General features: G+C 49.5%; 1 protein-coding gene across 3 annotated transcripts in view; it reads left to right on the plus strand.

Moving 5' to 3' along the window:
* The window catches only part of tnnt1 (troponin T type 1 (skeletal, slow)), a 59,016-nt gene that overhangs the window by 26,331 nt on the left and 9,270 nt on the right, over positions 1–23,415 (plus strand). For all 3 annotated transcript variants that reach the window (XM_038783825.1, XM_038783827.1, XM_038783826.1), the window contains exons 7-13: positions 144–165; positions 1,313–1,373; positions 3,469–3,585; positions 11,479–11,556; positions 12,496–12,609; positions 15,239–15,348; positions 18,242–18,332. In XM_038783825.1, the coding sequence (XP_038639753.1) occupies positions 144–165; positions 1,313–1,373; positions 3,469–3,585; positions 11,479–11,556; positions 12,496–12,609; positions 15,239–15,348; positions 18,242–18,332 (593 nt within the window). The remainder of the gene's footprint in view (positions 1–143; positions 166–1,312; positions 1,374–3,468; positions 3,586–11,478; positions 11,557–12,495; positions 12,610–15,238; positions 15,349–18,241; positions 18,333–23,415) is intronic.

Raw genomic sequence — 23,415 nt, forward strand, 5'->3', positions numbered from 1 at the left:
GATGTTTGTCCGTGGAATCCTCTTCACACCTTTGAAAGAGCTCAGAATGCCGGCGGTTTTTGAATGAGATTTGGTAGCCCGTTCTCTTCAAAATTAACATTTCTTCTTTTTTTTTCCCCCACCCCCCTCCCCTTTGCCCACAGAAGAGGAACGGCCAAGACCAAAGTAAGAACTTTAAATTGACTCCATCCCTCAGAGAGACTTTGGATTTGAATTCAACAATAAATGTCTCTTAAAGGAACATGTGGGGCAATATTCAAAATACAGTTGGTGACAAGATGAATGAATTCTTCAATTTGCAAAATGGGTATTGAGTGAGGTTTCTACTCAATGAAAGCAAGAGGCTCTCCGTTCATTTTTTTGTGGTTCTAAACGCACATGGTATCCGACCTGACCTACTTTTCACCTCTCCATCTGTTTCCTACCTTTCTTTCCTGAAGACGCTTGATTCCTGCCGAGCTTCTTTTCAGGACCTCACTTGGATGGTTTGTGGCCCCTGACAGACGGGTGCCAACAGACAATTGAACCGCGGAGGCCTTTGCAACAAGGCCCAATTCCGCCTCTGTCCACCATCCACACTTTGCCGCAGGAGAGAGCGCCTTCTGACTTTCAGTTTATGGAGATATACAAAACGTGGGCGACACATAGGCAAAAAAAAACATGGACAGAGATGGACAGATAGGCAGGAGATCATTTCAACCCAAGCTACCAATCTGAACACCCAAAGTATTGGGTGGAATTCTGGTTTGACACACTGCCTAATTCTGGTCTCCATTGGTTTCAAAACCAGCAGTGCTCCAGATCCCGTCAATTTCTGACAGGGGAGATCGGGGCAGCACAGTAGCATAGTGGTTAGCACAATTGCTTCACAGCTCCAGGGTCCCAGGTTCGATTCCTGGGCTTGGGTCACTGTCTGTGCGGAGTCTGCACGTTCTCCCCGTTTTTGAGTAGGTTTCCTCCGGGTGCTCCGGTTTCCTCCCACAGTCCAAAGATGTGCAGGTTGGGTGGATTGGCCGCACTAAATTGCTCCTTAGTGTCCAAAATTGCCCTTAGTGTTGGGTGGGGTTAATGGATTGTGGGGATAGGATGGAGGTGTGGGCTTGAGTGGGTGCTCTTTCCAAGAGCCGGTGCAGACTCGATGGGCCGAATGGCCTCCTTCTGCACTGTAAATTCTATGATTCTATGAGATCGATTAAAATTGACCAGGATGGCGCAGATTTTAGCAATAGGACCTCACAAGCTCTAACTCATTGAAAATGGTTTCTCAAGAGGTGACAGTCCTGAAACTAATGTTCCGTTCTGTCTCCCTCAGGCTCGTTGTGCCCCAGATTTCTGGTCCCAAAATCCCCGATGGAGAAAGGGTTGACTTTGATGTAAGTTCTCACTATTTGGTTTTGGTGTTATCATTGGTCTCTGCCTATCATTGGGTTTGATGGTGCAATTGGTCCAAGGTGTATTCGCCCAAAATGTAAGAGGGAGGATGTAACACTGAGTGTTAGAAAGCAAGACCCGCTCACAGCCCGGGCAGTCAGGAAGATGCTTGACCGCGCGGTTCCACTCGGTTCCACAGAGCCGTGACAGAAGGAATCAGTGAACAATCTCTGGCGCTTGCTTTCACAAAGAGGCGAAATTAGAGAGTAGAGCCTTAATGGTTCCCCGCACCTTGCATTGGAGGGCTACAGGGAGACACTGGCAGCAGTTTGAGAATTAACCAACAGCCCACTTTTCAACAAAGGAGAATGTCAAGGCCGATGGGATTGAATTTACCAGAAGGAAAATTGTGCGAGTTTTGCACGGAATTAAATAATCTCATTTTGATGACGGTTTAGATTTTTTTGTGGCACCCCTTGGTAAAGGCCGAGAATGTGGAACAAATAGGGACATGATAACGGATCACTTGCAAGTGTTATGGAATGAAGGAAAAACTCAAATTAACACAAAACTTGTGAAAGAGGCACATGACAAATCTAAGGCTAGTAATGCAAAGAAAATCGGGTGGCACTGACCTTTACTTCCCTGCCCACGGGGGCGGTGGAGAAGATTAATGAGTTGAAAGGAAGATCGGATGGGGACTTGAGGGATATAAACTTGCAGGGATACAGGGATAGAGCGGAGGAGCGGGACTGACTGGGTTGCTCTAAGGAGAGTTGGCACAGACTGAATGGGGATATGGCGTCCCGTGATTCAATTACTCTATGAAACTCTATAGGTGGGATTCTCCGCCCGCTCATGGCAACGGGATTCTCTGAGCGCCAAATTCTCCGGCCTCGCTCGCAGCGGAAGTGAGGCGGACTCGCAACGGAGAATCCTGGGGCTGTGAAACAATGCATGTGCAGAGTCCCCAATCGAAGTGGACGTGTAGCTTAAACATCAGCGTAATCCAGTTGGGCCTGTTTCTGCACTTGAGGCTGCAGAGCATCTGAGAATCACAGACTTGTTACGGTGCAGAAGGAGGCCATTCGGCCCATCGTGTCTGCACCGTCTCTCCAATCGTGAGTTCGTACCATTTCCCTGCCTTTTCCCCGTACCCCTGCACATTGTTTCCATTCAAGTAATCATCCAATGCCATCTTGAACGCCCCCATTGAACCTGCCTCCACCACACTTCCAGGCAGCGCATTCCGACCCAAACCACTCGCTGTGTGACAGTTTCTTCTCACATCACATTTACTTCTTTTGCAAATCACCTTAAATCTGTGCTCTCTCGGTTTCAATCATTTTACGAGCAGGAACGGTTTCTCCCTATCTAGTCTGTCCAGACCCTCGTGATTTTATACATCTCGATCACATCTCCTCTCAGCCTTCTTCTTTCCAAGGAGAACGGCCAAATAAGGGCAGCACGGTAGCACAGTGGTTAGCACAGTCTCCAGGGTCCCAGGTTCGATTCCCCGCTGGGTCACTGTCTGTGCGGAGTCTGCATGTTCTCCCTGTGTGTGCGTGGGTTTCCTCCGGGTACTCCGGTTTCCTCCCACAGTCCAAAGATGTGCAGGTTAGGTGGATTGGCCGCGCTAAATTACCCTTAGTGTCCGAGAAAGGGTAAGTGGTGTTGCTGGGTTATGGGGATAGGGTGGTGGTGTGGGCTTGAGTGGAGGGCTCTTTCCAAGGGCCGGTGCAGACTCAATGGGCCGAGTGGCCTCCTTCTGCACTGTAAATTCTATAACTTCTCCAATCTCTCCACACAACATACGTTTCTCAACTCTGGTACCATTTGCCTCCTAAACCTCTCGACTGAAGGAAACAGAGAGTTGGAGGGGAACGGAGGAAAGAGATGGCATTGCTGAGGGCCTCAGGGCAACACAAAGTGGGAAAAGAAATCCAAAAACAAGGGGGAAGGGAATTACTGAGTTGAATTCCCTCTTAGTGAGTTATTTACAACACACCATTGCTGTTCCTTTCAGACAAGGCTTGATTACGGTTCATCGGGCCTTGATTTATGGTATTTTTCTCCTTCCTCCTCCACGTTTTATAGGATATTTACAGGAAGCGCATGGAGAAAGATCTCCTGGAACTCCAGACTCTGATTGAGGTCCACTTTGAGCAGAGGAAAAAGGAAGAGGAGGAACTGATTGCCCTGAAGGAGAGAATTGTAAGTGTTCTTCAGAACTTCTACATTGTCCAGCACTTCCAGCTCACTGAGTCTGCGAAGCAAAGAAACAGGGGCAAATCTCAGATACTGTTTTACATATAAATGTACTATTTTATTCGATAGTCAAGACACCGTTAATACCCTTGCTAGATCCTGGACCATTGGTCCCAGTAACTAAGAGCCTTTTATTTCCACTCAAAAACACGTTCAGTGATTCAGAATGATTGCTGACCTCCTAATTCACTCTCTGCTGTCATACAAATTAGGCGCAAAAGTAGGCCTTTCGGCCCCACGAGCCTGCTCCACCATTCAATAAGATCATGGCTGATCTGATTGAGGCTTCAACACCACAATCCTGCCTACCCCGCGACACTCTTTGATGCTCTTGTTAGTCAAGAATCTACCTCCCTCCACCTCAAAAAAGATTCAACGACACAGCCTCTATCACTCTCTGTGGAAGAATCCTCTGAGGGAAGGAAAGTTCTCCTCATCTCCGCCTTAAACGGGAGACCCCTTATTTTTAAACTCTGGCCCGTATTTCTAGTCCCTCCCACAAGGGAGACACCACTCGGTTGAGCCTCCTGGGATCTTATACATTTCAATAACATCACCTCTCATTTTTCTAAACTCCAATGGATACAGGCCCAACCTGTACTGTTATGGGCCAGGGTTTAGAGAGGCCCAAAGTGTATCATGGAGTTCACCTGACCCGCAACTTTGAATAGATTGTGGTTTTGGGGAAACACACAGGCCTACTCTGCAGGTGCAATGCAACAGAGATCTACAGTACCTTTAAATTAAAACACTGTTTATTTATGAAACCAGTAAACACTTTATAAACCCAGTCAACATCTTAACAACTATCAACTCCAATAAATCCCCCAAAGAATACTCCCTAAGTAACTCTTAATCTTTCCTTGCAACATCCATAAGACAGGAAGAACCCTTTTTACCGAAAGACATCAGGTTTAACTTCACTACTGAGAACAGTTACCACTTTGAAATCACCAAATGGACATTCATCAGCTTGCAGAGATTCATACACATCTTGCTGTGACTGCAGCTTCTCCAAATATTAAACAAAACTAAACACACCCTGTGCTGCGAGCCCAAAGTGAAAGTAAAAGCAGACAGACAGCCCAGCTCCACCCACACTCTGACATCACTGATAAACACCTATTTCTTAAAGGTACATCCACTACAGCTAATTTATAAACCCCCATTTCTTAAAGGTACTCTCACATGACAGTACAGCCTTTTCTCAAAAGATAACCCCTCTCTTCCCAGGAATTAGTCGACTGAACCTTCTCTGGGCTGTTTCGAATGCAATTGTGCCCTTGCTTAAATAAGAAGACCAAATGTGTACACACTACTCTAGACACAGTCTAACCAATGCCCTGTACAACTGTGGCGAAACATGTCTACTTTTATATTCTCTGTCTTTCTCATTCTTGAGAATAAAGCCAATGACAGTAGTTACATGTTCCGGGGTGGTATGGCATGTATTTAATGTATTTATATTTTGTTTTAAAACTAGAGCTGGAGGACACAATCTCAGATTGAAGGGACGATCCTTTAAAACTGAGATGAGGAGGAATTTCTTCAGCCAGAGGGTGGTGAATCTGTGGAAGTCTTTGCCGCAGAAGGCTGCGGAGGCCAAATCACTGAGTGACTTTAAGACAGAGATAGATAGGTTCTTGATTAATAAGGGGATCAGGGGGTTATGGGGAGAAGGCAGGTGAATGGGGATGAGAAAAATATCAGCGATGATTGCCTGGCGGAGCAGACTCGATGGGCTGAGTGGCCTAATTCTGCTTCTATGTCTTATGGTCTTATGGTTCCAAGAACAGAGGATGCTGGAAAAACTCAGCAGGTCTGTCAGTAAGGAGAGAAAGCAGTGTTAACATTTCGAGTCCTTTGGCTCTTCATCAGAATTGAAGGGAGGGAGAATGTATTAGAGATTGCAACAAAATGTGGCAACTTTAAGAACAAAAGGCAGGTGGCCTGATGAGGAAGGGGGGGGGGGGGGGGTCTGCATTGAGGCAAGACATGTATGGGGTATGTTTTAAATGGGGTTTAAGACGGAGGAGAAAGGTCACAACCTCGAAGTTGACGAACTCAATAATGTGCCCGACTGCACGATGAGGTGCTGTTCCTCCAGCTTGTGCCATCCTTCACTGGAGCAATGCAGTAGGCCAAGGGCAGGCTTATGGGCATCAGAGCAAGACTTGAGTTATTTTGTCCTTCGGTACATATAGTCCCGGTGGAAGAATACATGTTTCACGACTTACTTTCTTCCTGATGCCATTTTCATCTTGCATGAATAGCCCCACAAGAAAACATAATTATTGACTCAGAGGTCACATTAAAGCATGGCCGTCAAGCCAGACTGGTTATCACAGGATTGCCAATCCTGAAGAACTATCTGGGAGTCTCCAATTGAAGATTGGCATGCCGCCTGCCATGAAGATTCTGAAAACAATTGGGTTGATTTTTTTGTTTTGTTTGTACTCCTCGGACCTCTTAGTTTGTTACAAAATATTGGAAATGGAAGGAAAAGGCTGGTTTGACTGGGGTAGGCATTTGGAGGTGGATTTGATTAAACCTCCGGGAATATTTCCAAGCAGAGTTGGCAACCCAAGGTTGGCGGCTAACTGGGGTTAGCCACTCCTGTCAAGGATTCCACCAGGCCGGCTCCTCTAGAAAGGCAGCTGGTGAAGGATAGAATTGGATCCAATCTTTGACATGTCTTTATAACATTTTATTTGCAGAGATACACATTACAAGCGTGCATCTCCTAACCCAACAACCGCAGTTTCGGTTTGTTCCTGGTTATAGCAGCACAAGTGAACTCCCAGTTCTTTTTTTCAGAGAATTTACAGTGTAGAAGGAGGCCATTCAGCCCATCGAGTCTGCACCGGCTCTTGGAAAGAGCAATCTTGCCAACCACACATCTCCACCCTATTCCCGTAACCCAGTAACCCCACCCAACACTAAGGGCAATTTTGGGCACTAAGGGCAATTTAGCACGGCCAAACCACCTAACCTGCATATCTTTGGACTGTGGGAGGAAACCGGAGCACCCGGAGGAAACCCACGCAGACACGGGGACAACGTGCAGACTCCGCACAGACAGTGACCCAAGCCGGGAATCGAACCTGGGACCCTGGAGCTGTGAAGAAATTGTGCTAATCACTAATCTACCGTGCTAGCACTGCTGGCTCACAGCACCGACGACCTGAGTTGATCCGAGTCAATGTCTGTGCGGAGTTTGCTCATTCTCCCCATGTCTGCATGAGTCTCGCCGCCACAACCCAAAGATGTGCAGGGTATGTGGGTTGGCCACGCTAAATTGCCCCTTAATTGGGAAACAAATAATTGTGTACTCTAAATTTAAAAAGTAAACAAGTGAACTCCGAGTTAATGTCCACCAGCTGCATATAATGGAACATAACTGATTGGATGTTTTTTCCAGTGGTGGAGACAGGAGCTGGGACTGTTTCGGAACGCCGAACCTGCTCCCCAGGGGGAAAGGTCACTCATTGGGGTTTCCCTGGGGCAACCTCGTGATTGTTATGGAAACAGGCTAACCACCGTGGTGGGGTTCGCAAAGCTGGGAGGACATTCAGTTGCCTTTCAACTTGAGAGGCCATGATGGAAGATACCTAATGGGGAGGGGGGGGGGGGGGGGGGTGCTTCAACACGGAGCCCCCCCCCCCCAATTCTTTTACATCTTTAATTTAAAAATAGGCTCTAAAGCCAGGCCACAATTGTGGAGGGAGGGAGCCCCTCTGCAGGACGACCTGAGGCTGCTCTCACACTCATTGATTGATTTGATTTGATTTATTGTCACATGTACCGAAGTACAGTGAAAAGTATTTTTCTACGGCCGAGGGAACGTACACAGTATGTACATAGTAGACAAAAATAAGAATAATCGACAGAGTACATTGACAAATGGTACATCCACAAATAGTGATTGGTTACAGTGCAGAACAAGGGGCCAAACACAGCAAATACATGAGCAATAGGGCATCGTGAATAGTGTTCTTACAGGGAACAGATCAGTCCGAGGGGGAGTCATTGAGGAGTGTAGTAGCTGTTGGGAAGAAGCTGTTCCTATGTCTGGATGTGCGGGTCTTCAGACTTCTGTACCTTCTGCCTGATGGAAGGGTCTGGAAGAAGGCAATGCCTGGGTGGGAGGGGTCCCTGACACTGCTGTCTGCCTTCCTGAGGCAGCGGGAGGTGTAGACAGAATCAATGTGGGGGTAGCAAGCTTGTGTGATGCGTTGGACTGAGTTCACCACACTCTGCAGTTTCTTGCGATCTTGGACCGAGCAGTTGCCGTACCAGGCTGTGATGCAGCCGGATAGGATGCTCTCTATGGCACATCTGTAGAAGTTTGTGAAAGTTGATGCAGACATGCCAAATTTTTTTAGCTTCTGTAGGAAGTAGAGACGGTGTTGGGCTTTCTTGACTGTTGCATCAACATGAGTGGACCAGGACAGATTGTTGGTGATGGTGACCCCCAGGAACTTAAAGCTATCGACCATCTCCACTTCGGAGTCATTGATGCAGACGGGAGTGTGTGTCGTGCTGCGCATCCTGAAGTCGATGATCAGTTCCTTGGTCTTTCCAACATTTAGAGAGAGGTTGTTTTCTGTACATCATGTAAGCAAGTGACGTATCTCCCTCCTGTAGTCTGATTCATCGTTGTTTGAGATACGGCCCACCACAGTCATATCATCTGCCAACTTATAGATCGAATTGGAGTTAAATCTTGCCACACAGTTGTGTGTGTATAGGGAGTACAGCAGAGGACTGAGCACACATCCTTGTGGAGCTCCGGTGTTGAGGACTATTGTGGAGGAGGTGCTGTTGCCGATCCTGACAGATTGAGGTCTGTTGTTGAGGAAGTCAAGGATCCAGCGGCACAGGGAGGGGGCAAGTCCAAGATTGCAGAGTTTGGTTGTAAGTCTTGTTGTGATAATGGTGTTGAAGGCAGAGCTGTCGTCTACGAACAGCAGTCTCTATGAACAGCAGTCATGTAGACAAGGAGGTCTGTCTGGAATGCAGAATTGCCACTCTCCCCCATGCCCCGCCCTGCCAAAGAGTGCCCACCTCCAGTGGGCACTCTTCCACTGAGGAAACTGGAGGACTCAAAAATCCCTCGTAGCCTGTTAATAGGGATGTAATTACGCCCAAAATGAGTCTAATTGGCCACCTACCAGGTGTGGACGTGTTGCGGCCCCCAACGAAAATGGTCTGGATATGGGGTTGGAGTCAGGGAACAGGCTAACCGGATGCCAGGGCTAATTTTCCCCCTGCCCGGCTCTGATCCTGGCTCCATTGGGGACCGACAATCCAGCCCAATTAATGTAGCATTAACACTCATGACTGAGCAGGTTTATCCGCTGTGTCACTGAATCGTGCAGACCAGGATTGCACCAGGCTCGTTCCCGTTCCCCGATCGATGCTGAATTTTGCCCTCGGTGGCACTGTTTCTGGCCTCGCCATCCCCGCTCTAAAAATGGGCGGGGTATAAATCAAAATTTCTGTTTTCAGGTCAACATCCAGCAATCTCTCTTGGAAACACGCCTGTAAGAAACATGGAGATAACATGATCACAAGGGCACAACAAACAAGAGGAGTGGATCATGTGGTCCATTGAGCCTGCTCCACCATTCAATACGATCACGACAGATCTTGGGCTCAAACTCCATTATCCCTCCTGCGCCCCATATCCCTTAGTTCCCCAAAAGAGCAAAGATCTGTCCATCCCAGCCCCCATCAACGATGGAACTTCCACAACCCCCTGGGGTAGAGAATTCTGGTGTGGAAACAATCCCATTCCAGCTAATCCGTTAACACCCACCATGAAGGCTCCTGTGTGATGAGTGGCCACTTGGGCAATGTACCAGGAAAATGCCATAGCCATGAGTCTGGACATAGTAAATAGTAAATGCCTTCCTCAGAGGTGGGATGCACACTGTGGTAGCCAAGTTGCAGCTGTTTTTAAACGGTACGTAATCCTCCATCTATTGTGCATACTCTCTCTCACACACACACATATAAATAGAATTCCACTCCCTGGTGAGTAATTCTTTCTACTTCACACACACACTAGGTTCAACTTGACCAAACTGACTTCACTTTGCAGCTGTCAAATGGAAAGAAGTTCTTTTGTCTCGCTGACCTTGATGTGAGCAAGGTGACTATCATATGAAAGAACATCAGAAACGAGAGTGGGAGAAGGCCATTCAACCCATCAAGTCTGTTGCCCCAGTGCGTTAAATCATGGCTGCGCTTACCACTTCCCATCTTATGCCCATATCCCTTCATTGCCTCCAACTAATTGGCGGCTCGGTAGCACTGTTGCTTCACAGTGCCAGGGTCCCTGGGTTTGATTCCCGGCTGGGTCACTGTCTGTGCTGAGTCTGCACGTTCTCCCCGTGTCTGCGTGGGTTTCCTCCGGGTGCTCCGGTTTCCCCCCACAAGTCCCGAAAGACGTGCTTGTTAGGTGATTCTGAATTCTCCCTCCGTGTACCCGAACGGGCGCCGGAATGTGGCGACGAGGGGATTTTCACAGAAACTTCATTGCAGAGTTAATGTAAGCCGACTTGTGACACTAATAAAGATTATTATTATTAATCTCAGTCTGGAGTGCTGTTGGGTAGAGGGTTCCAAACATTCATAGCCTTCTGAAAGAATAAACTTCTCCCGTCTCAGCCCTCGATGGCTGTGACCTTAGATTGAGATGGTGATCCCTAGTTTACTGATATGACAGTGACTCCCCGAGCGACATGGTGGCACAATGGTTAGCACTGGTACCTCACTCGGGCAGGTATTCGGGTTCAATTCTGACCTCAGGTAACTGTCTGTGCGGAGTCTGCACGTTCTCCCCGTGTCTGCGTGGGTTTCCTCCGGGCGCTCCGGTTTCCTCCCACAGTCCAAAGATAGAAATAGAAATAATTGCTTATTGTCACAAGTCGGCTTCAATGAAGTTACTGTGAAAAACCCCTAGTCGCCACATTCCGGCGCCTGTTCGAGGAGGCTGGGACGGGAATTGAACCCGCGCTGCTGGCCTTGTTCTGCATTGCAAGCCAGCTGTTTAGCCCAATGTGCTAAACCAGCCCCTGATGTGCAGGTTAGGTGGATTGGCTGTGCTAAATTGCCCCTTAATGTCTAAAAGGTTAGGTCGGGTTACCTGCATACGGGGATAGTGTGCAGGCGTGGGCTTGAGTAGGATCCTCTTTCGAAGGGCCGGTGCAGACTCGATGGGCCAAATGGCCTCCTTCTGCACTGTAAATTCTATGATTGTAAGTGGAAATCTAGTACCAAATTCCCAAACTGCAGTCAAGGCTGGGGCTCAATTGGGAAATTCAAATCCGATTGTTCAGCAGGGCTATTAAGTAACATGGAACCCAGGCAATTAGGACGTGTCACAAAGTGATAGGGCCGCAGAAGGAGGCCATTAGACTATCCCCTCCATGCAGACTCTATGTAGAGATCGCGAATAAGTCCAATTCCCCAGCTGTGTCCCCATAGCCCTGTAAATTTATTTCCCCCAAACGCCCATCCAAATTCCTTTTGAAATCATTCAATGTCTCGACTTCGACAATCGTCATGGGTAGCGGGTTCCAGATTATCACTGCTTTAAAAAAAATTCTTCCTCACGTTCCCCACCCCCCCGCACCCGGATTTAAAATATGTGTCATGTCAGCAATATGCAAAGGAAGACCAGATTTGAGGGGCTGAATGGCCTCCTTAGGTGCACGTATTCCCAGTCCTCTTTTCCAGTTGAGCAATACTGCAATGTGAGTCTTCGCCCATCACTCGGGTTTCCAAATTTTTGTCGATTTGCCACACGAGATGCTTTCTTCCTCTTTCCAGGAACATCGGAGGGCGGAGAGAGCGGAGCAGCAGAGATTCCGTGCGGAAAAAGAGCGCGACCGCCAAACCCGGCTTCTTGTGAGTCCCTCTTCTCTCTGTTCCTCCCCGTCACCTTTTACTCCCCTGCCTTTCACTCTACCGACGCCGGCTATTCCCGTGACTCCCATTGCGTTAGCCATTCCCTGATTCATTCATGGCGTGTGGTAATCGTTGGCCATTTGTTGCCCATCCCGGATTGCCTTTGAACCCAGTGGCTTGCTTTGCCACCTCAGAGGCCAGTTAAGAGTCAACCACAGTTGCTGTGGATCTGGACTTACACAAACGGATGAGGGTGGAGGAGATCCTCCCCTGAAGGACATTGGTGGGCCAGATGGGTGTTTACAATAATGGTTCCATGGTCATCATTAGACTTTTAATTCCATATGAAAATATGAGTTCAAATTCCACCATCTGCCGTGGTGGGATTGGAACCTGGATCCGGGGCATTACCCTGGGTTCCCGGATCACTAGCCCAGTGACAATAAAACTACTCCAAAACCTCCTCAATCCCCCCCCCCCCCCCACCCCCCCCCCCCCCCCCCCCCCCCGCCATTACCGATTAATTCGACATTATATTAAGCACATAACCAATCAGTTTCTTTCATTACAGTATTTGCAGTGCCTCATTATACTTGGGCAGCATGGTAGCAAAGTGTCTCACAGCGCCAGGGCCCCGGGTTCGATTATCGCTTGGGTCTGTGCGGAGTCTGCATGTTCTGCGTGGGTTTCCCCCGGGTGCTCCGGTTTCCTCCCACAAGTCCCAAAAGACGTGCTTGTTCGCTGAATTGGACATTCTAAATTCTCCTTCAGTGTATCCGAACAGGCACCGGAGTGTGGTGACGAGGGGCTGTTCACATTAACTTCATTGCAGTGTTAATGTAAGCCTACTTGTGACAATAATAAAGATTATTATTATTGCCATTACAAGTTGTGTTTGCGATGCACGCTTAACTATTTCATGTCAATTTCTGGAAACAGGAAGAAAGGACACGCAAAGAGGATGAAGAGGCAAAGAAACGTGCGGAAGATGATGCCAAGAAAAAGAAAGTCCTGTCTAACATGGGGGCGCATTACGGTGGCTACCTTGTTAAGGTAGGGCCTTGGCCAATGTCTGTGTAATCAACAATAGTTTAAACAGCCCACTTTGCTGTGGCTATTAAACATGGCAGTGATATGCTGAACCTTTCCAAAGATTTCCTTGCCATTTCCCTGAAAACAGTGCTCCTTTCAATTGTAAATGGCTATGTTTATTCGTAAGTATTGTGAGGAGAGAAATTATTCTGTGTCACAACAGTGTATGAGGATAACTGAGAACCAGTCAGTTGCCTGATATAGAAAAGAGAAATACCAGAAAGGGGTTAGTGGGTCGTAACCGTGTGTAGAGAGAGAAAGAGAGTTAAACATGTCGGCTTGGTAACCCTTTACCAAAAGTGGAATATGTTACGGGTGTAACCGGTTTTAGGAAGACAAAAACTACCACCAAGAAAGCACAACAGCGCCTATACTTCCTCAGGAAACTAAGGAAATTCGGCATGTCCACATTAACCCTTACTACCTTTTACAGATGCACCATAGAAAGCATCCTATCGGGCTGCAGCACAGCCTGGTATGGCAACTGCTCGACCCAGGACCGCAAGAAACTTCAGAGAGTCGTGAACACCACCCAGTCCATCACACGAACCTGCCTCCCATCCATTGACTCCATCTACACCTCCCGCTGCCTGGGGAAAGCGGGCAGCATAATCAAAGATCCCTCCCACCCGGCTTACTCACTCTTCCAACTTCTTCCATCGGGCAGGAGATACAGAAGTCTGAGAACACGCACGAACAGACTCAAAAACAGCTTCTTCCCCGCTGTCACCAGACTCCTAAATGACCCTCTTATTGACTGACCTCATTAACACTACACCCTGTATGCTTCACCCAATGCCAATGCTTATGTAGTTACATTGTATATCTTGTCTTGCCCTATTATGTATTTTCTTTTTTTCCTTTTCTTCCCATGTACTTAATGATCTGTTGAGCTGCTCGCAGAAAAATACTTTTCACTGTACCTCGGTACACGTGACAATAAATAAATCCAATCCAATCCAATCCAAAGAGGCAAATGGAAATCCCTTCAGATAGAAGAGTTGAATTTCTTCAAGATGGTCGGTCCTGTGAGAGGAGAGACATTGAATTAAACAGTGATAGGGCGGCACAGTGGTTAGCACTGTTGCTTCACAGAGCCTGGGAGCCGGGTTTGTTTCCCGGCTTGGCTACGTGCGGAGTCTGCACGTACTCCCCCGTGTCTGCATGGGTTTCCTCCGGGTGCTCCGGTTTCCTCTCAGTCCAAAAATGTGCTTGTTAGGTGAATTGGGCATTCTGAATTCTCCCTCTGTGTACCCGAACAGGCGCCGGAATGTGGCGACTCGGGGATTTTCGCAGTAACCTCATTGCAGTGTTAATGTAAGCCTACTTGTGACATAATAAAGATTATTATTAGACACTAATAAGGGTTATTATTAGTGTGCAGAGGAGGGGCTCAATAGCTTGGTTGGAAAGATGACTAGCATGTGTTTCAGAATAATGCCAACAGCATCATAGAATTTACAGTGCAGAAGGAGGCCATTCGGCCCATTGAGTCTGCACCGGCTCTTGGAAAGAGCACCCTACTCAAGCACACACCTCCACCCTATCCCCGTAAGCCAGTAACCCCACCCAACACTAAGGGCAATTTTTGACACTAAGGGCCATTTAGCAAGGCCAATCCACCTAACCTGCACATCTTTGGACTGTGGGAGGAAACCGGAGCACCCGGAGGAAACCCACGCACACACGGGGAGAACGTGCAGACTTCCACTCCTATTACAACTGAGGTAAGCTTGCGACCTGTTTCCTCACCTGCCCCATGCCTAATGCAGAGCGGTGTCCCTTAAGCCTTACAACCTATTGTGTGTGTCTCTCTCTCTCCAAGGGAGAGACACCAATGGTCCCTCATGAATAATGGTTAACTACCTACCCACTGTACAAAGGCAAAATACTGAAGATGCTGGAAACGTGAAATATGAACGGAAAATGTTAGTTCATGAGTTCATAGGAGCAGAATTAGGCCATTCTCTTCGGGTCTCTTCCACCATTTGATCATGGTTGATCCCATTCTGGCCTTAACTCCACCGTACTGCCCGTTGTCCATAACCCTTCAGCCCATTACCAATTAAAAAACTGTCTAACTCCTCCTTAAATTTACTCACTGTCCCAGCATCCACCGCACTCGGGGGTAACGAATTCCACTGATTCACAACCCTTTGGGAGAAGTTGTTTCTCCTGAACTCCGTTTTAAATTTGCTACCTCATATCCGAAGACTATGACCTCTCGTTTCCCAATTCCCCACACGAGGAAGCATCCGCTTCCATACCTACTTTATCCATACCTTTTATCACCTTGTATACCTCAGTTTGATCTCCCCTCAAGCTTGTGAACTCGAGAGAGTACGGGCCTAAACTGCTCAATCTCTGTAGTTGTCTGTTGGATGATGAAGTCCTGAATGGGGGGTCATGGCTTGGGGGCTTGCAGGTGATGCTTCCCTGATGGCCAATCACCATAGGCCGTGGCCCAATCAAGATGGTGGAGAAAAGGGGAGCCAGGACTCCGGGCCAGAACTGGGTGAGAATACTGAATTCAGGGTGTTGACGAACCTTCAAAGGAAGTAATGTGCTCACCTCTCCGTTTGTTGCACAGGCAGAGCTGAGAAGAGGCAAAAGGCAGACAGGGCGTGAAATGAAGAAGAAGATTTTGGCAGAGAGACGCAAACCCCTCAACATCGAACACCTCAGTGACGATAGGATGAGGTAAAGCCATTTAGATCGTCTGCGGGATTCTCCATCGGCGGGATCCTCCACTTCGCCGGCAGTGCACACACGGGCCCGGGGGTTTCCAGCTGCCAGGACGGAGGATCCCGCTGCTAGCGGGGGCGCGCCGGAAAACCCGGGCTGGTGGGACGGAGAATCTCACCCCTAATCCCTGAATCCTGGGGCTGGATTTTTAAAAGAAGTCGGGGTCCGGATTGCAAGTCAGCAGCTGTGCGTTTTAGCGCTCCATGACGGTTCCCCACCATGATCCTTGAAACCCCCCCCCCCCCCCAAGCCACTTTGAGAGAGACCAGCTCATGGTCAGATTGGCTGCCCATTAAGTAGAGATGATAAGTTACCTTTTTAGGTCCCGTTCCGGCATTGACTAGAATTTCCATATAACAAAGTGAGCACCGTTCATACAGGCCAACTTGGCAGAGTCCGGTGAGGTAGCAGCAGGAAAGGATTGAGCGAGGGCCCCCAACCAACCCCAACCCCAACCCCAACCCCCACCCCCAACCCCAACCCCAACCCCATCATGGCCGCTTGGCCTCAGCTGCGACTGTGGCCCATCCCCCCCTCGGTGGAGCCAGGTGGTTGTGACTTTTATAACAGAAATCAAAATAATAATCACCTGCTCCCGCCCCTCGTTGCCTCCATGTTCAAATCGGCAGCTCCCACCTCAACAGGTGTGCTCGATGGCCTCCCATTGGGCCACCAGCATTGGGTAACCTCCCACGCTGTCCCTGGTTGGATGGTGACCCTGACACGTATTGGAACATATAAGATCCTGAGGGGACTTGACAGGGTGGATTCTGAGCGCACGTTTCTCCTTGTGGGAGAGTCCAGAACTAGAGGCACAGTTTATAAAGGGGGGGGGGGAGAGCGGGATTCACTCAGCCCACGCCGGTTCGGAGAATCGCCGGGCCGGGCCGGGCGCGAATCATGTGACACCGTCCCGACGCCAGTCCGCCGATTCTCCAGTGACCAGAGAATCGACGCCATTGACACGAGTGGCCGCCAAAAAAGCCCGAGTCCCAACAGCGCCGTTCACATCTGGACTTACCCGGCAGGACCTCGGCGTCCATCCTGTCGGGGACGGCCAGGTGGGGACGGGAGGGGGGGTCCAACCTCGGGGGGGGGGGTTCCTTCACCGTGGCCTGGCCCGCGATCGGGGTCTACCAATCTGTGGGCCGGCCTCTTTTAGTTGTGGGGGCCTCTTTTACTCCGCAGCGGCCCCTGTAGCCCTACGCCATGTTACGTCAGGGCTGGCGCGGAGAAGGAAGCTACTGCGCATGCGCAGACCCGCGCCGCCCATTTGATGCCTGTATCAGCAGCTGGAGGTGCGCGAGTCGCTACAATACCGTGCTGGCCTCCTGTAGGGCAGAGTATTGCTACACTTAGCGGTCCAATGACGGCATCGTTAAACTCTCCAGTTTTTACAACGGCGTCAACACTCCGCCGTCAGTAGGGAGAATCCCGCCCGGGGTCTCCCATTTAACGGGGAGACGAGGAGATTTTTTTTCCCTCCGAGAGTCGTTAAAATTTGGAATTCCCTTCCTGAGAGTGTCATGGAACCCGGGTTATCAAATGTATCCAAAGCTGAGTTATTGGGGGTGGGGGGCAGGTAGGAAGGGGTGGTGGGGGGGGGGGCAGGTAGGAAGGGGTAGTTGAAGCCACAGTCAGGTCAGTCATGATCTTATCAAATGTCAGAGGCAGGCTTGAGGCGCTGAATTATAGAATCCCTGCAATACAGAAGGAGGCTATTCAGCCCATTGAATGGCCTACTCTTGCTTGTAATTCTTGTTTTCTCCCTGTTCTTTAATTGGCTAGACTTTCAAGCAGACATGCGGGTTCGGGACCCAGGGATCGACCCGCTGTGGCCTGGGCCTCGGAAATTCCGGGCCTCGGGTGGTTGCAATGCTGGAAACAGCCACCGTTTACCAGGTGGCGCTGTCGAGCAAAGCACAGCTGCCAGTCTCTGATTGGACGGCAGCCCTTGGGGCGGGGAGGAAGGTGCTTTCTGCCTCAACCCCTACTGCCTGATCGCCAACCTCGCCAGGGTCCAGGGTCCCAGGAAAGGCTCGCTGCTGCCCGGTTAACTGCCTGATTGGAAATTAATTCAGTGGGCTTTCCTGAAAATTAATGAGCAGGGCCTTTGCTGGCATTCCAGGCAGCAGGTAAGACCCTCATCACCTACAATAAATTCCGCCACTGGTCTCAGTAATAATGACCATGAAACTACATGAAAAAACAATTCGGTCCATTAAAAGTCCCTGTGGGAGAGGAAATCTGCCATCCTCACCCAGTCTGGCCTATGCATCACTCCAGACCCACAGCAATGCGGTTGACTCTCAGTTGCCATCCAAAGGGGCTTTGCATGCTACCCAGTTTTGTCAAACTGCTACAGAACTAAGCACTGTGGACGTACGTACACCACATGGCCCGCAGCAGTTCAAGAAGACGACTCACTGTCACCTCCTCAAGGTTCAATTAGGGGTGAGCAATAAAGGCTGGCCTTGCCAGCGGCGCTCACATCAAAATGGCCGTAATCTGGTGGCCATTTTCCACTTGTGGCCTTGGACAGTAGGCACCACCGGCAGACCATTGAACCCTGGAGGGAATCATTCCAGCAGGGGGCCCCTGGCTATCAATCAGCAACAGGAATCCTCACTGTTTCTTCTCTCCCCTCCCCTCCCAGCCTCTGCCTAACTGAGAGGAACTGAGGCCTATTCCCGGGTCCCGAACCCGCACGTGTGCTTTGACATGCCCATCGCAATCGCAGCTCAGCCAGGCTTACCGAGCAAGAAAATCTGAGGCCTCCTGCTCTTTACCGGGCACTGCTCCCTCAGCAAGGCGCCTCATTTCCAATGTTATTTCTCTCCGTGCACAGGGAGAAAGCCAAGGAATTGTGGGAGTGGATGTACCAACTGGAGTCGGAGAAGTTTGACCTGATGGATAAACTGAAACGACAGAAATATGAGGTTCGTGACCCAGGGATGTCCAATCCCATTGCGCATCACATCTAACAATAGATGATTAAGCGTCACTCGCTGCCCCCTGACTGCGCTAACAGCTACACTAACAACCAATTTAAGATAATCGGTCCAACTCATGTGCCTCGTTTATACTTGCTAGGAGTGACATACGTTCATACACAGGGACCTGCTCTCTGCAGGCAAAAGGAATATGTTCAAGTCCTGACTTTGAGGGGCCTATCATTTCCCATTTCCTTCTCCATGACAATTAGAGTTGACTTGTCAGCCAATCAGCACACTTTTCTCCTGTACGATAAATTGTTATGATTGTTTGAAATTTGGTATTCTTGTATTTGTCCTAATGATTGCAAGGTGAAAAGCTTCGGCAACATGTCTCTCTTTTCAGCGATTTCAAGCTCTGTAGTACCAGGTGATTGAAATAACAGTGTCTCTGTTTTAGTGGCTTGAATCTGCAAGTCTGGGGGTTACTGTGGGTCAGATCCAAGACTTCCCGTCTCTGGAATCTGGGTACAAACCCTGCCTACGTGACGGATAATGACTTATAGGTCTACTGACTTGTGCTAAGATTGGGGAGCCTATATTTTAAAAGCAGCCGCCCCTTTCATTTTCTCTTTACTCTGTATCTAACCCCGTGCTGTACCTGTCCTGGGAGTGTTTGATCGGGACAGTGTAGAGGGAACTTTACTCTGTATCTAACCCAAGTCCTGAACCTGTCCTGGGAGTGATTGATGGGGACAGTGTAGAGGGAGCTTTACTCTGTATCTAACTCCGTGCTGTACCTGTCCTGGGAGAGTTTGATGGGGACAGTGTAGAGGGAACTTTACTCTGTATCTAACCCCGTGCTGCACCTGTCCTGGGAGTGTTTGATGGGGACAGTGTAGAGGGAGCTTTACTCTGTATCTAACCCCGTGCTGTACCTGTCCTGGGAGTGTTTGATGGGGACAGTGTAGAGGGAGCTTTACTCTGTATCTAACCCCGTCCTGTACCTGTCCTGGGAGTATTTGATGGGGACAGTGTAGAGGGAGCTTTACTCTGTATCTAACCCTGTGCTGTACCTGTCCTGGGAGTGTTTGATGGGGACAGTGTAGAGGGAGCTTTACTCTGTATCTAACCGCGTGCTGTACCTGTCCTGGGAGTGTTTGATGGGGACAGTGTAGAGGGAGCTTTACTCTGTTTCTAACCCGGTGCTGTACCTGTCCTGGGAGTGTTTGATGGGGACAGTGTAGAGGGAGCTTTACTCTGTATCTAACCCCGTGCTGTATCTGTCCTGGGAGTGTTTGATGGGGACAGTGTAGAGGGTGCTTTATTCTGTATCTAACCCCGTGCTGCACCTGCCCTGGGAGTGTTTGATGGGGACAGTGTAGAGGGAGCTTTACTCTGTATCTAACCCTGTGCTGTATCTGTCCTGGGCTTTCTTTGAATTTTCTTGTCAGCAAAACAAGCCACAAAATCCAAGCCATTATCCGAACCCCATCTTGCCACTGCCTGGAATGTTAGCAAATAAAATCTTGATGCTAAACCCCAGGAGATCATAGATCTATCATTGAATTTACAGTACAGAAGGAGGCCGTTCAGCCCGTCGGGTCTGCACCGGCCCTTGGAAATAGCACCCCACTTAACCCAGTCTCACCTTTTACGGGCAATTTAGGATGGTCAAACCACCTAACCTGCACATTGTTTGACTTTGGGAGGAAACCGGAGCACCCGGAGGAAACCCACGCAGACACGGGGAGAACGTGCAGACTCCGCACAGACAGTGACCCAAGCCGGAAATCGAACCTGCGACCCTGGAGCTGTGAAGCAACAGTGCTACCCACTGTGCTATCGTGCTGCCCCTTTGACAGCACAGTTGCCTGAAAGAGAATCTTTAAGGAAGAGAGGGTATTAGAGAGTCGATGGGGACCTGGGTTTAAATCCCGCCGTGGCAGATGTCGAAATTTGAATCCCATAAAAATCTAGATGACCACAAAACCATTGGCGATTGTCAGAAATATCACATCTGGTTTACTGATGCTTTTAGGGAAGGAAATCTGCCAATTTTACCTGGTCTGGCCTACATGTGACTCCAGATGTTGACTCTGTAACGGCCTCGCAAGTCACTCGGTTCAAGGGCTCTTAGGGATTTGAAGCAAAGACACAGATTAGGCTTTCTGCAGCGGATGAGGGAGGGGAGATGAGTGAAGCCACGGAAGTCGAGGTAGCTGGTCGAGCGAGGCCTTGGCGGGCATTTGGGGTTCGATGCTCAGCGGTTGACGAGGATTAGCAAATGGGTCAAAATGGCAGTGTGGGCCCTTTAAATCTTCAAAAGGGTTGCCAATTAAAATCTCTACTCGGCGTCATTCTGAAACCAGTATAGGTCCAGCTGGGTGGCAGATTGAATAGTCGGCGCGCTGGTTCTCTGAAGCATGGCGTGTGCACTGTGAGCACTCGTCCGAGGTTAGGTGCCTGCACCTGCACAGTGACATCAAGAAACTGGAGCAACATTACGCTGGGCACCGATAACCCAGCTGGCACAAGTGCGGCACTGTTTCATAGCAAACCTTAAGCAGCTGCAGTGTAACGACAGTTCAAGACCTGGCACAGTCACACAGTCGCAGGTAGAGGCCTTACTTGGATTGTCCATCCTCCTGCTCCTCCGAGACGATTTCTTTCGGCCGTGTTAAGAATTTTAAAAATAGGTTGGAGCACCAGATTTCTGGGTCAAGCACCATTGTCGAATTTTGGTGTTCTGACAGGTGTGAGAACAGATTTATCTGCTTCAATTTTTATTTTTGTTTTGCACGGTGGGCCTATTTAAAGAGTTATTTCAACGAGCAACTTCTGTTTCCTCAAGATTAAAATGCTTCATAGCAGGGCTCAGATATTTGTTGAGCAGCAAGTACGTGACACATCTCATTCGGACGCCATTGGGGCATGGACTCAGAAAATTAACCATGTTATCACTAAGTATCAGACTCCCTCAACAGCCCTGTCACCATGGCTCAGTTGGTAGCACAAGTGGATAGCACTGTGGCTTCACAGCGCCAGGGTCCCAGGTTCAATTCCCCGCTGGGTCACTGTCTGTGCGGAGTCTGCACGTCCTCCCCGTGTGTGCGTGGATTTCCTCCCACAGTCCAAAGACTTGCAGGTTAAGTGGACTGGCCATGACAAATTGCCCTTAGTGACCAAAAAAGGTTAGGAGGAGTTATTGGGTTACAGGGATAGGGTGGAAGTGAGGGCTTAAGTCGGTCAATGTGGACTCGATGGGTTGAATGACCTCCTTCTACACTGTATGTTCTGTGGCTCAGTGGGTAGCACATTTATTGCTGAGTTTCAGAAGGTTGTGGGTTCAAATCCCACTCCAGAGACTTGAGCACAAAGTGTTTGCTGACACTGTAAGTGGTGTTGCCATTTGGATGAGGAGCCCCCTCCCTTGAATGTACCTACGGCAACTTCAGAGGAGAGTAAGGAAGTTCTCCCTGGAGACAATATTCATGTGGAACTCAACACATACAGATCAGCCATGATTCTATTGAACGGCGGGTGGAGCAGCCGCAAGAATCACTACAGTGCAGTAGGAGGCCATTCTGCCCATCAAGTCTGTACCGACCCTACCTAGGCTTATTCGCCCACCCCAAACTCTGTAACCCCAATAACCTGCACACACCTTTGGACTGAGAGGGGAAACCGGAGCACCTGGGGAAACCCAAACCGACGCAGGGAGAGTATGCAAACTCCACACAGACACCCAAGGCCGGAACTGAACCCCCGTCCATGGTGCTGTGAGGCTGCAGTGCTAACCACTGTGCTGCTTCTGCTCTGTAACTACTCCTGCGCCTATTTCGTAGGTTTGTCTGTATGTTCATAAAAAGCACACCTGCGTTCACGACGACAGGCTGACCGATCCAGATGTGACAGATATTAACATCAACCAGTCTACTTTTCATTATCCATTCCTCGTCAGGGTGTCCTGATGTTAAGCAAGGGACGCGATTTAACGGCTGCGTTGATCCTTGGCGAGGATGCGTGGGGACCGGTTAGATCGGGGGAGAGGCCCAAATCAGGAATCATTAGCGAGGTGGAAGCCCGATCTAACTACCTCCCGTGATCTAACTGGCTCCCCCGTGAGAGGTAACGCCAATTAGTCCTGGTCCACACAAACGTGGACCATGTCTCACGGCACCTGGGGGGGGGGGGGTCTCCCAGGCCATTGGAGATGCCTGGGTGGTCAGCGACAGAGCAGGGTGGCATCCGGCTCTCCCTCTTGCACCCGAGCACCTTGGTGCTGCCAGGCTGGCACTGTCAAGATGCCCAGATGGCAACGCCAGGCCGGCTGGGGCAATGACAGGGTGCCAGGGTGGCAGTGACACGGTGTCCGGGTGCCAGGGTGGCACTGCCAAGGGCCAGTGCCCGAGGGGTGGCCATGCCAATAAAAGGAGGGAGGGATGATGGGTGGGGGTTTTAAGGGCGGGTATGAAGAGGCCTCCAGAAGTTTGGGGGGGGGGGGGGCTGAAGGATGGGGGTCTTGAATGGGGGAGGGGGAAGGCCTGAAAAGGGGTGTCCTCACTTGGGTGGGGGGGGGAGGATAATGCCCATGTGTGTGGGCGTGACATTGCCATTGGATGGGACAACACTCCAGCTCACTTAGAGATTGGGGCGCCTTTTCAAAATGGTGGCCGGATCTCTGAGGAGCAGGTCCTGCCGGCGAGTTCAGCTCCCCAGTGATGAAAGTGTGGAGAAGCCCGGTGAAGAACTTTCCAAGGCCCAAGTGGCTGTGGTTAAATTGTGGTGGGGAACTCATCGAACGAGATCAGGACTGAAGAATTTGCTTCTGACCTCTCGTGCAGACCTCAATTCCATATTTTTTCAACACCTTGGGAGTTGACAACTGTGTCAGCCAGTTACTGACATCAGGAGTGTAGCAGGATCATACAGCCCCTCGAGCCTATCGCAGCATTCAATTATACACGGACTGATCTGCTTCACAAATACTTGGAGCGGCCTCAGTCCATAACCCTTTATATTCTTACTTAACAAAACAACTATCAATGTCAGCACTGAAAATTTCAACTGACTCCACAGCCTTGAC

Source organism: Scyliorhinus canicula, chromosome 23, assembly GCF_902713615.1.
Source record: "Scyliorhinus canicula chromosome 23, sScyCan1.1, whole genome shotgun sequence".
Taxonomy (NCBI): domain Eukaryota; kingdom Metazoa; phylum Chordata; class Chondrichthyes; order Carcharhiniformes; family Scyliorhinidae; genus Scyliorhinus; species Scyliorhinus canicula.